Source organism: Macrobrachium rosenbergii, chromosome 12 (assembly GCF_040412425.1).
Source record: "Macrobrachium rosenbergii isolate ZJJX-2024 chromosome 12, ASM4041242v1, whole genome shotgun sequence".
Taxonomy (NCBI): domain Eukaryota; kingdom Metazoa; phylum Arthropoda; class Malacostraca; order Decapoda; family Palaemonidae; genus Macrobrachium; species Macrobrachium rosenbergii.
The window spans coordinates 25,168,377-25,182,907 of record NC_089752.1 but is presented as its reverse complement, the minus strand read 5'-3'; the positions used below and the strand labels follow the sequence as shown (position 1 = coordinate 25,182,907).

At 33.4% G+C, this 14,531-nt stretch overlaps 1 protein-coding gene across 1 annotated transcript in view; it reads right to left on the bottom strand.

The window, feature by feature from the left end:
- LOC136844448 (zwei Ig domain protein zig-8-like) overlaps positions 1 to 14,531 on the bottom strand; it is a 356,145-nt gene that overhangs the window by 44,442 nt on the left and 297,172 nt on the right. Inside the window, exon 4 of the mRNA XM_067113695.1 lies at positions 9,988 to 10,120. Coding sequence (XP_066969796.1) covers positions 9,988 to 10,120 — 133 coding nt within the window. The remainder of the gene's footprint in view (positions 1 to 9,987; positions 10,121 to 14,531) is intronic.

Genomic DNA, 14,531 nt, shown 5'->3' with positions numbered 1-14,531 from the left:
ATTCCAAATTTTGACAACTTAAAAAATAAAGCAAGTGAATGGGAATATCACAATGTTTCTGTTTCTGCGGATTCGTAATTATTCCTTAATATGCTAATTACGGTACAGATTTGTACTCGACTTATTTTATAGCGAAAGCAATAAATAATTTCTTCTATTAATGTGTGTGTGTGTGCTGTAATTATATATATATATATATATATATATATATATATATATATATATATATATATATATATATATATATATGTATATATAGTATATACACACACACACATATATATACATATATATATATATATATATATATATATATATATATATATATATATATATATATATATATATATATAATATATATATATATATATGAAAAGGAGAGATAACTTTTTCCTGGATGATTCGTTTTCCCCTCTAACACAGAAGAAAAATGCAAATTCAACGATATGAGGATGCTCTGATTCCCATATCAATATCAGAAAGACCAAACTTCTCCGGGATAAATATAACTAATACCACTGATCTTTTCCCTTAACCTAGGGCAGCTCTCATAAAAAAAGCGTTCTTAAGTAAACTGATATTTGTTAAACCATCATTCTTGAATGAACTGATATTAGTCAAAAAAGCTTTCTTAAGTGAACCGATATTAGTTGAAAAATTTCTTAAGTGAACTAATATTATTAAAATTTCTTAAGTGAACTAATATTAATAAAGACAGGAATGGTAAAGATAAAAAGACAAACTATTGTAATAAGAGTGAAGGGCATTGGGTCAGCTACTTCATCCTAAATAATTTCTGAGTATTTTAGCTGTATGCCCTTTCTCCTCTCTGAGCGAAAAAGGCACACAGGAGAAATGATCACAGGATGAAGACGCCCATAATAATAATTTAGCATCAAGAAATCCACGAGCCACTGTTTTAAAACCCTAAGCCATTAGTAACCTCTCACCTGTTGGGGACAGGGGCAAAAGGGAAGCCACTTCATATCGATTCAATTAAAAGGAGATCAGTCGATGGCTCTCAAGCACAGACTCAGCTAAGATTATCCCATCGGCCCTGGATAAGCTGAGCTTTGGGCCGGAGCGTGACGAGATCAAGTCAGAGGGATGGTAATGCAAATGTCAGTGTGTTCAGTGTTATGAGGCATTTTGAGGGCCGACCATTTTTTTCCCGTTTTTTCTTACCGTAGATATGATTGATGTTTTCTTTCTCTTAATTAATGTTTTCTTTTAAATCAAAACCGTAAAAATTTTTCTTTCGCAGGATATTTTGAGTGCCAAATAATTTTAGTTATTTATCAGATTTCTTTTAAAAAGAAACAAAGAACCTAATAAATAGGGTCAACAGCGAATTAAAATCTTCGAAAGCTTCTCCGAATTGTCATTCACTCAAGTAAAAAATAAACCATTCCACGTTAGGTTCATCGATAACCACAGCCATAACATAAGGTTACGTTTCGGTCATTATTGCAGGGTGCAGCATAATGCCAGCCAGTAAATGCTCCCGAGATAGAGCCATTCTGGCACAACTTTTATTTTGGCTCATGGCAATATGGAAGTCAGTTGCAAATGTTGGGAGAAAAACGATTGAAAAACATTAACAATACAGTTTCATTAAGGATAAAGATCAGGGGCCTCCATGAAAGCTGAATTAAAAAAAAATCAATATTCCCAATTTTGATAATCCAACAAATAAAGTAAGTAATGAAAAGACCACAATGTCGTTTGTGGATACGTAATTCCTCCTTAATATGTTATTACGATACATATTTGTACTCGACTTATTTTACAGCGAACGTAGTAAATAATATCTTCTATTAATAAATGTGTGTTGGTAATATATATGCAAAGAGGGAGAAATAACCTTCTCTGATGATTCGTTTTTCCCCCTAGCAAAGCATCAAAATCCAATTTCAACAACGTAAGGTTTTGATTCCCATACCAATATCGGAAAAAAACAAGCTTCTCAAGGATAAATATAACCAATAATAACACTCTTTCTTTCATCTATGGGGGCTCTCTTAAAAAAGCTTTCTTACGTGAACAGATAATAGTTAAAAAATTTTTTTTTTTTAGGTAAACTGATATTAACTTAAAAAAAAGCTTTCTTAGGTAAACTGATATTAGCTAAAACAAACCTTTCTTAGGTAAACTGATATTAGCTAAAAATCTTTTTTATCTGAACTGATATTAGTAAAAAAAAAAATGTCTTAAGTGAACTGTTATTGGCTAAAAACCTGCCTTATCTGAAATGATATTAGTTAGAAAAGCTTTCTCCAGAGAACTGATATTTATAAAGACACGAACGCTAAAGACGGAACTGAAGAAATAAATAATAATGATTATAATAAGAGGGAAGGGCATGGCGTTAGCAACCTCATCCTATATACTGCCTGAGTATATTACCAATATGCCTTTCCTCCTCTCTGAGGGAAAAAGGCGCACAGGAGAAATAATCACAACATAAAGACGGGCGTCATAATAGCATCGACATATCCACGAGCCACAGTTTTAAAGTCCTAAGCCATTAGTAACCTCTAACATGTTGGGGATACGGGCAAAAGTGGAGCCACCTTAAACCGATTCAATTAAAAGGAGATCAGTCGATGGCTCTCAAGCACAGACTCAGCTAAGATTATCCCATCGGCCCTGGATAAGCTGAGCTTTGGGCCGGAGCGTGATGAGATCAAGTCAGAGGGATGGCACCGCAAATGTCAGTGTTTGTTCAGTGTTATGAGGCATTTCGAGGGCCGACAAGTTTTTCTTTTCATTTTTTATTGCTGTAGATATGATAGATGCTTTCGTTCCCTTAATGTTTTTTTTAATCAAACTGCCAAAAGTTTTAGTTATCTGTTATATTTCTTTTAAAAAGAAACAAATAACCTAAGAACTAGCGTCAGCAGTACATTAAAATCTTTGAAAGCTTTACTGAATTTTCATTCACTCAAGCAAATTTACTCTTCCCATAACCATAACTGTCACATGAAGTTACACTTTGATCCTTATTACAGGGTGCAGCATAATGCAATCCAGTAAAGTGAACAACGCAGATCTTGTTATATTTAACAAAATGTGAGAAAATTTTTTAAATTTTCGGCTTTTGTTTAAATTAAAGATAAAACCTGACAAATAATTTAAATATTTTTATATCTATATCTAAGATCCATGACAAAAAACTTATGAACACACATACACACTTAATTGTATATACATCCTTATATATAAGAGTAAAAAAAGTTAAGTATATCTTAGTTTAACCAGACCACTGAGCTGGTTAACAGCTCTCCTAGGGCTTGCCCGATGGATTAGATTTATTTTTACGTGGCTAAGAACCGACTGGTTACTTAGCAACGGGACCTACAGCTTATTGTGGAACCCGAACCACATTATGACGAGAAATGAATTTATAGTATCACCAGATATAAATTCCTCTAATTCTTCATTGGCGGCTCGGAGAGTCAGGCAGCTGAGCCAACAACGTGCCGGTCGAAAAACTCTACCACCCACTCCAAAGACTTTGTTGTTAGGTCATGTAACACCGATGACATATATACAAGGAGGGTGTTTCTTAAGTCACAGCAATGAAAGGGCAGACACGAGTGCATCTGAAATTCTTAACCAGAAACATGAATAAGTTGATCAGTAGCTTCAACTCATTCTTGTTTGACTACGAGACCTACGGAGATGTAGTGCTTCTAATAAACGTAGAAACATCGCTGTGCTACATAACTGTTAGAGTAATTCCCTGTAAATAGTTCATCTTTAACTTTCAACTTTAACTAACTCGTGAGGGTGTGTGTACTTAGTTCATCAATACACATCTAAGAGACCACTGGATACACTCAAAATACGCGGAAGACTACACTCGTACGTATTCGTTTAATCATACCTATCAAAAGCTTTAGACCAATTTACCTTAATGAGTTTCGTTTGAGCAGACTCAAATTACTTGCCATGGTTCTTAAGACTTTCAGGACTAAATGTAAAAGTTCAGACAAATGTTTTAAGTTCACCTGAAATTGACGTCGTTTCATATTATTTGCTTTCGGTGGTTTTTGGATTTTTTATTTTTGCCTTTTAGGCTGGACTACATATAAAGAATCTAATCGTGATTTTCATCGGATATATATGTACTTTAATGGCCATATATACATATATGATATATACAATATAATATACATATATAAACAGTATGTATATATATATATATATATATACTGTATACATATACATATATATATATATATATATATATATATATATATATATATATATATATATATATATATATATATATATATATATATATATATATATTTCGGATTATCAATAGAGTTAGAACTACTTACATATACATTTCAGATGATTCTAAAATGCATATGTGGTCACTGTCTGAAATTTCCATTCAGTGCGAGTACATTGGTGAGCGCTCCAGGGACATGCTATCATCTGATTTCCTCATGGATTCGTATTCGTAATTGCGTCACTACTCGAGAGAAATTATATTAAAAATCTGATAAAAATCATGAAAGGCTTAAATTACGTTCATCAATTTACAGGGAATGAAAAGGACAGTGGAACAAAATGTGTAGAACTTACTTGAAAAAATAGTTAAAACAATTAAAAATTAAACGAGATTTGAAAAATGTGAAAAAGCGCAATAGTAAAAAGAAATTGTTATACCTGGAAGTATAGGTGAACTCTTCATACTACACTGTACACAAAACTTGAAGTCTATAAGTGATCAACTAAGTAACATCGGAATGATACCTCAGACTAGAGCCGCCGGTGAAAATGGTTACAGTAATTACCAAGAAGATGAACCCTGTTCATACGGAACAAGCCTAAAGGGGGCCACTGATTGAAATTCAAGCTTCCAAAGAATATGGTGTTCATCTGAAAGAAGTTACAGAAGATAATAATAAACACGGAAAAAAGGCTCAGCTATTAGGAAAAAAACAGATTAATAAATTAATAAATAAATAAATAGAAAAAACGTAAATAAATAATTAATACACAAGGTGAATTGTTTTATTGTGTTCACTTGAAAGAAGTTACAGAAGATAATGAGAAATACAGAAAGAAGAGCTCTGTTATTAGGAAAAAATGAATAAATTGATAAATAAATAAATAGAAAAAATGTAAATAAATAATTAATATACAAGGTGAATTGTTTCATGATGTTCATTTGAAAGAAGTTACAGATGATAATAAGAAATACAGAAAGAAGAGCTCAGTCATTAAGAAAAAAAATTAATAAATTAATAACTAACTAAATATAAAAAATGTAAATAAATAATTAATATAAAATTGGATTGTTTATAGTGTTCATGAAAAGAAGTTACAGAAGATAATAAGAAATACAGAAAGAAGAGCTCAGTTGTTAGGAAAAAAACAAATTAATAAATTAATAAATAAAATAGAAAAAAAGTGAATAAATAATCAATATAAAAGGTGAATTGTTTTATGGTGTTCACTTGAAAGAAGTTACAGAAGATAATGAGAAATACAGAAAGAAGAGCTCAGTTGTTAGGAAAAAAAAAACAAATTAATAAATTAATAAATAAAATAGAAAAAAGTGAATAAATAATCAATATAAAAGGTGAATTGTTTTATGGTGTTCACTTGAAAGAAGTTACAGAAGATAATGAGAAATACAGAAAGAAGAGCTCAGTTGTTAGGAAAAAAAAAACAAATTAATAAATTAATAAATAAAATAGAAAAAAGTGAATAAATAATTAATATACAAGGTGAATTGTTTTATGGTGTTCACTTGAAAGAAGTTACAGAAGATAATAAGAAAAACAGAAAGAAGAGCTCAGTTATTATGAAAAAAAATTAATAAATTAATAAATAACTAAATAGAAAAAATGCAAATAAATAATTAATATACAAGGTGAATTGTTTTATGGTGTTCACTTGAAAGAAGTTACAGAAGATAATAAGAAAAACAGAAAGAAAGAAACAGTTATTATGAAAAAAAAAAATAAATTAATAAATAACTAAATAGAAAAAATGCAAATAAATAATTAATATACAAGGTGAATTGTTTTATGGTGTTCACTTGAAAGAAGTTACAGATGATAATAAGAAAAACAGAAAGAAGAGCTCATTTATTAGGAAAAAAAATTAATAAATTAATAAATAAATAAATAGAAAAAATGTAAATAAATAATTAATATACAAGGTGAATTGTTTTATGATGTTCACTTTGAAAGAAGTTACAGAAGATAATGAGAAATACAGAAAGAAGAGCTCAGTTATTAGGAAAAAAAACAAATTAATAAATTATTACAGTAAATAAATGAAAAAAAGTGAATAAATAATCAATATAAAAATTAGTTATTTACATAATTGTTCACTTGAAAGAAGTTACAGAAGATAATGAGAAATACAGAAAGAAGAGCTCAGTTATTAGGAAAAAAAATTAATAAATGAATAAATAAATAAATAGAAAAAAGTGAATATATAATTAATATACAAGGTGAATTGTTTTATGGTGTTCATTTGAAAGAAGTTACAGATGATAATAAGAAATACAGAAAGAAGAGCTCAGTTATTAAGAAAAACAAATTAATAAATAAATAAATAAATAAAAAAATGTAAATATATAATTAATATACAAGGTGAATTGTTTTATGGTGTTCACTTTGAAAGAAGTTACAGAAGATAATGAGAAATACAGAAAGAAGAGCTCAGTTATTAGGAAAAAAAATTAATAAATTAATAAATAAATAAATAAATAGAAAAAATGTAAATAAATAATTAATATACAAGGTGAATTGCTTTATGGTGTTCACTTGAAAGAAGTTACATAAGATAATGAGAAATACAGAAAGAAGTGCTCAGTTATTAGGAAAAAAAAACAAATTAATAAATTAATAAATAAATAAATAGAAAAAGTTAATAAACAATCAATATACAAGGTGAATTGTTTTAGGGTAGTAACGCACTGCAGCTAAGCTTGAACTTTTGGGGTCCTAACCGCACAACATCCTCTGGGAGACTTTTCCAGTCCAACGGTGGGTGGAATAAAGGACCTCCGGAAATGAGGAGTTCGACAGGGTGGCACATTTGCTGCATATTGGCGCTGCTGTTCAGTAAATCTGGTCGCTCCCGGCAAAAATACAATAAAAATGATATATTGAGATTATATGACAGGCGTCCTGTGATCCACTTCAATTTTGTCTGGAGAGGTGGTGAAATTCTTAATAAATCAGCGCTATCGTTTGTCTTTCATTCTACTTTATAAGTGTTCAATTTCATCTTTGTGTACTTTATTTTGCAAGACACAATGCATATTTGGTACTCTATTCCAAGATGAATCAATTCATACATACATTCATATATCTTCTGACATATTTATTCTTGTCAACAAGCAGAAAATGTATAAAAATTTATCCGAAAAGACAGCTGCATTGATCAACAAGGCAATATGAAATTGCAGCAAAGATTTTAGCGTGTAGGCAGATTGTTTGGCAGAAATTAAAGGATGGACAAGGTTAGTGAAAACTGTCTTGTTCATCAATGCGGCCATCTTTTCGGATAAATGTTTATGCATATTTTACTTGTTTACAAGAATAGATGTGTCAATAAATATACGAATGTATGTATGAACTGATTATTCATCTTGGAATAGAGTACCAAATATACATTGTGTCGTGTAGAATAAAACACACAAAGATAAAATTGAATACTTACAAAGTAAAATAAAAGACAAACGATAGCGCTGAATCTTTTCACCTCTCACTCTTCTTAAGGCAGAATGAGGGAATGAATTTCAAAAGCTTTAAATCCCTCATGCTTATTCAAGGTTGCTACTTGTTTCCCAGAATGAGGTTGCTTTGATGCACAGCCCTTTAATGCATTTTAGAGCACTCCACCATTATCGTTTATCTTATTTATCTTAATCACATATTTGCATTCCTCTCTTCGTACATTCATTCACAGGCAAGGCTGTTCAATATAGTCTTCACTACCTATAAGAGTAAACCACATTTATTTCTAAGTGATTCCATTACATTATCGATCTCTTTGGCATCCTTGTCTTCCCTTACATTATTATACATTCTCTTGCTTATAATCATTATCAACTGCTTTTTAAAAACAATTTTCCTACTCTTCAAGCAGCATATGAAGTTTCCTCTCTTTATCCCTAATCGACTCTAAACCACTGACAAAACGCATATTTATTCTTTAATCATTCTTTTCTAATCTCAAAACTTTAATTCACCAATCATCCAATCCCACGAACATGTATGACAACACAGCGCAGCTTCTGCACTATACTTATGTTTGTTCGTCGACATATTTGCCTAAGGGTTTCAGCTTTCTTTTCCGTTCCAGAAGAGTTAATGCTGAACGGCTACAAACAAGGACGAAAAGTATCTCATTTCTAATGTGGCCCAACCGTATTTTTGTGCCAAAGACCCACATCACTGCTGCCGTGCAACTCGCGAGCTTCTCTTCAGCGTAAAAAAACCCGTTACTGGTTTGACCGAGGCACATAAAAATCGCCGAAAATTTATGACTCGAATTTTTCAATAACTTCTTTCGGCATTTTCTCTTTCAACCTTGACAAGCATAAGAGTTGTATCTTAACATCAAGAGGAAAAAGTCGTCCATTTTCAGGGGACACCGTTTCTTTTTTTTTTCGGCGCCATAAAGATATTTCGAAAAAAGTGTTGCATGGAAGTCAAACGCAACAAGCGAATCATATTGCCCATTTTCCGTCAGTCACTTTTTATTTCTGGAGCGTCTGACGCAATGCAAACACAGAGGCAATTTCCGCTTTCGCGGATTTTCACAAATTTTGTTGCCTCCGCCATTTTGCATCCTGCAATAAGACTCGATTCCACAAGAGGCAACACAGGATATTGTGTTTGAAAATAAATAAATAAATAAAAACCTGAGCTCACAAACCGCAAATTCAAGAATTTCCCATAAAAAGCAATTTACATTTACAAATCCTTCAGAACGATAATTGAAACAACTGAAATTCTAATGGCTGAACTATACAAGAAGTGTGATGATACACTGAAATCATCACATGCGTGTACAGAGAAACTGGCGGTGCTTTCCTTCGTCATCATTTGCTACAAAATTTGAAAGTAATGCTACAGTTATTACACCATGGTGCTCATAAATAATCCTTATGGGCCCCCATACAGGAAAGTGGCAAAATTGTTTAAGGCAGACAATACGCTCACCTGACTGTCTCTTCATACAACTGTTTCCCCTAAAGAGTGTCTGGTAAAAATATTTTTAATCAGTCGATTCTATAAACCCTAAATGCATATTTTCAAGTGCAACAGTATATTCACGGCACTGGAAATACCTTCCTAACAATAAATATATATATCGATGCAAAGATGAGAAAGAATCCTGTCAAGTATCAATCGAATACAAATAATCTTCAATTTCTCTGATAAAAAAAAATTTACAGAGAACCAAAGGACTTGACTGCCACATGAAACGAGGAACCAATACCCTGAATAATCTAAATGAGTGACAAGCCCAACGTGAAGAGTTAACCGCTACTGGGCACGTAAACAGATGGATATGAAACAAACGCTTTACTTTTCCTGTAATCCTTAATCCGTATACGCAAATAGAAATAGAACTGCACAAACTTACCTTTTGTGAAATGAATAATATTATTTTATGATTTACACTTTAGCTTTATATTAGTTTTTTCAAGAGCAAGGCTTCATAAACCGGGGAATGAGTATCTGATTTTTTGCAGCCATAACCTTACATATTTTTCACAGTTTCTTGACAAAAAAATTCGAAAAATCTCTTGGAGGAAGATGCCCCATAAACCACACCCCCCCACCCTCACACCCCATCCCACCATGCACCCGAACCCCAGTCCCCAACACTCGACATGAAGCAGCAACGTTTTAAAAAAAGAGGTCAATATATTTTGCATAATAACATGGCGAGAGTAATTCTCGAGGGCGGTTGACAATACAACGCCAGTCTTACCTTTCACGACAAGCAATACAGGCATCGTTATTTTCGGATCCGAGTTCACCTGACATTCATACCATCCTCCATCTCCCGCTTGGGTGAACTTGATATGTAAGGTCCACTCGTCTGTGTTCGATGGGTGCAATACCTGGAAATAATAAATAAAAGCTGGCTAAAGCTGGACATGAACGCCATGGCGCGCTGTTAAAGACATTACTCCGTCATTTAATTATTTTCCAGAAAAAAAAAAAAGATTCCACATAAGATTAAGAGAAATAACTCCCAATAAATTGTAGTAAAGCAAGAAAAGGCACTTGAAAATATAAATATCAAATGTACAGTACTGGAGCAGGAGAGAATTATTTTCCATTTTATTACAAATTTTAAATCACTCAACAATATCGCAAGGGAAATTTTCCTCCAGATACACATTAGGTATCGCATTTTTCTTTCTGACATTTTTATAAAATGTAACATATCATACATGTAAATGGCGGTGTAATTGCCAATCTTCTTAAATTTCATCGTTAACATGTATATAAAATTGGTACCAGGGCATTTCAATGGAGTCATTTTCTATTCAATGTCCACAGATTGTAATTTAAGCTGACAGGCGAACTGTTGGTTGAGGTAAACTTCCATTGATGTTTATTTGCGAGTGAATGGTGGGTAAGCATAATGTTAACTGTTTTACCATAGTGACTGGGATCTTATGGGGAAGCAGAAGTATTCCCCATTGTACATCAACTTATTGCCAGTGAGATGGTGAGAGATACTTATTTAATTAGAGTTAAGAACTAACGGCCTCAATCCATCAAGCTATGGAGGATGATTTCTCTGCAATTACCAGGGACTCCTTCATATCTATACGAGCTAGTTACTTTGTTGCTGACATTATCCCTCACCTGCTGAGGATCTTGCCATAACTAAATTCGTGTTTAGCATTTAGGCTTACTAACGGAGAGTGAAGTGTGAGGCCTCTTGATGTGTTTGGATAATGACTAACGCTAGAGGCGAGTACAACATCACAAGGAAGCCGACCCTTGACCAAGGCACAAAGGATCTGGCTTTTTTTCTGTTTTTTGTTTTTTTACCGGGTGAAAATCATCCCTCACCCAGACCATATAGATGAACTGCAATCAATTTCGTAAGAAGACCCACTCCTCCCATTCTCAACAGACCAGCAAGATTAAAGGGAATTTCAACCAGTAGGGACTAAAAAAAAAGTCAAGCTCCATTAGTACCAACCCTAAAGTCACCATTCATAAAAGGTTGGTGGAGGCAAAGATTCACGATGCAGGCAGCTCAACCAGAAAGAGCTGGTCAAGTACAGACGAGTCTTACACTTCTACAATATGTGTAGCCAACGAAAACCCCAAGTACTGACATTGTGACAAATGAGCTCATTTTTGTTTGTACGAATTCAAATACTGAACATTCTCTTTCTTATCGAAATATTTCATAAGTTTCAGTTAGACCTTGGGAAGTGATGTATTGATATCATGGCTCAAAAGTAAAGAGGGGGAACCTTAGAAACTAACAAACACACACAACTTATGTGAATTGGGATCCATTGCACATTTGTTTTGAAGTACATGATTTTCTAAATTTCAGATACTTGGAGCTACTTTAATTAAGACTACAAACAACACCAATCTATGCCACTCCTTATTCTTATCCCTATCCTTGCGGCTTAGCATCAACCTTATAATGGACCCCATATCACTCAATGGCCGGTGATTTAGAAATTCGTTTTCGCGTAAATATTGGTAGCACTCAGGAGCATTACCCACAAAAAAATAAATTTCTTAACCACCAGCTATTATATAAAACGGGGTCCATTGATGAGGTCGCCTCTATGCCTCCAGAGTAAGGAGTGTTCATCTCCTTAACTTAAGTTGTAAAACATGTTGTCTGTCTTATCATGCTACCATGACTCTTGAGATAGATTCATGAAGTTATTATTCTTAAAGTAGCTTCAAGTATCTAACCTTGGAATATCACCCATTTTCATAAAAAAAAAAAATGTATGTAAGCTACTCGCTCTTCAGTTGTGAGTCATAGTATCAAGACCTCATCTTCCCTAGACGTAGCTGATAACAATGCGAAATTTCTTCAAGGAAGAGAATCTTCAGAGTTTGTGCTCAGAAAACAGGGTTATGAATTTACCAGACAGATTAAGAAAACCTACGTCATCAAGTGATGTTTCTCGTTTCGTGCACAAGGTTTACAGAGCCTGCTTAATAGAATGCATCATTTACCTAGAGAAATGGGTCTCAAAATAAATTTAAGAAAAACAGAGAAAATACTCACATGGGGATGAAATGACATTAGGTGGAGAAAGGTTTAATGAGGCTGAATCTTTCTAATATTTAGGGACCATGATATCCGCTACAGATTCTATTAAATTGGAATTTAATTAACAGGGTGTATACTACTTGGAAATCAAACAGATGGAAATTATATCCAAAAGTCTACTAACATTTCTACCTATCTATCTACTTATACACACACACATGTAATATATATACACAGTATATATATATATATGCTATATATATATATATATATATATATATATATATATATATATATATATATATATATATATTATCAGGATTTACGTTCCTCCATCCCTATTTGGCTGTTATCTAGCTAACTTCTGGAAATTTCTCATTTCAGTTGGCTTATAGTGGGCACCAAAATGGCGGGCGATGCAGCAGTGAGAATATTTTGAACCAGACAGATAGCCATTAGTACCCTTGGGTGTCTAGGCCTCCTTTTCCCCCTAAAAATAGTTACGATCTGGGGAACAATGCAAACCCCCTTCTCACCCCCCCATCACGTGATGTGTGGGAGTAGTTAGGATGGGAAGGGTTAATAGGCATAGTGGGACTAGCCATGCAAGTAGGACTTTAATCTTTACATGTAACTTTAAAAATCTTTTCTCTGCCCTCTTTGCTGGTTGTCTTGACGTGTTTGCAGACAATGTCGACCTAAGATGAGGCCTACAAGACGCCGCTGGGTTTGGAAGAGCAGACACATTCTCATCTCAGTACTGGGTGGAAGTCTATCCCCATCTTCCCCTCTTTAAGCTGGTTGAAACTATCTTGGTGATGAATGGCGAGTCGACTGTTTGGCGCCGTAATTATTAGACAAAGGTTCTTACATTGCAAATAGTCAGTAAGCCAGCCCTTCCCTTTCTACTTAAACCCCTTAAATTTCCCATTTCCTTTAAACTTTGCCTCCTTCCTCCACAAGCAATTTCCCTTGTTAAGAGTACTGCTTGCCTCCATCATCGCCCATAATGTACCTTGAATTTCAGTAAAGATCCCGTGATAATCACCTGGTTATCCCTTCCCCAGTGCAACAGGGCAAATTAGGCTAAGTGATACAAGTGTTTAAATTTTCTCTTTGTGTGATTGCTAGCTTACGTGTTCCTTGTGTTTAAAAACCCGTCAATTACTGTCCCCATACTGTGCTTACATGAGTTCCTTATTACTCAGCTGGGCTACACAGTGGTTAGTATTTAAAATGTGCAATGTGTAACATTTTATAGGGGATTCATTTCCTTCAGTGTGTGCTGCCATTCTAATACAGAACCTCTCTTACAGGAGAGAGACCCGCTCCCATTGCACTCTGTGTCCGTCTTTGACTGCCATTCAAATCCTGAAACTATTCCTGAGTGTAGTCCTATTTCCAAGTCTGTTGTGGCCCTTAAAATTTTTATGAATTATTTTCCCCATCTGGAGTTCAATCCTTCCAGCATAATTAACTAGAACCTTTTAATGTAATTTTGGCCTAACCAAGTTATTATTCTTATACAAGAATAATTGTACTATAGTGGCCTATTAATCCTTGCTTGTTGCCAATCACAGCATTTTTGCTCACTGTGTACAATTAATGAGGCTTGCCCATTGGGCACCATTTTGCATTCTGTTTGTCTCCTTGCTTAATTGCTAAATCTCTGTAAATAAACCCCTTTAAGTGTAAAAAATTCTAATTCTAATAGCGACCTTAATCATTTATGTGTAAATCCAGGAAAATCTAGGTAAGTTTTCAAATAACTTTTCCTTTGTTCATAATCTGGGCTCACTTGGTTCCTTGGCAGTCATAATTTTTAAATTTGTTCAATTCTCTCCCCAACCAAGACATTGACAGTATATGACAATATATATATATATATATATATATATATATATATATATATATATATATATATATATATATATATATATATATATATATATATATATATATATATAATTAAAAAACACAAATTCACTGCCAGAGGTCCTCCGTGAAATATACAGTATACACACGTACATACATACACTGTATACGCGTGTGACTGCAGAACTAATAGCCACAAAACCTCTTAATTTTAGGATTTCAAAACATGTTTAGTATGCTTTCATCTACTGAAACCTTGGCATTTGAAAGCAATGAAGATAATCTCACATGTTTTCCACCACATGGTCAGAAGAAAGAAGGCTGAGGTGAAATGCTAGACAGTTGCAAAACGAAAAGAGCTGTGGTTTAGCTTTTGCACAACTACT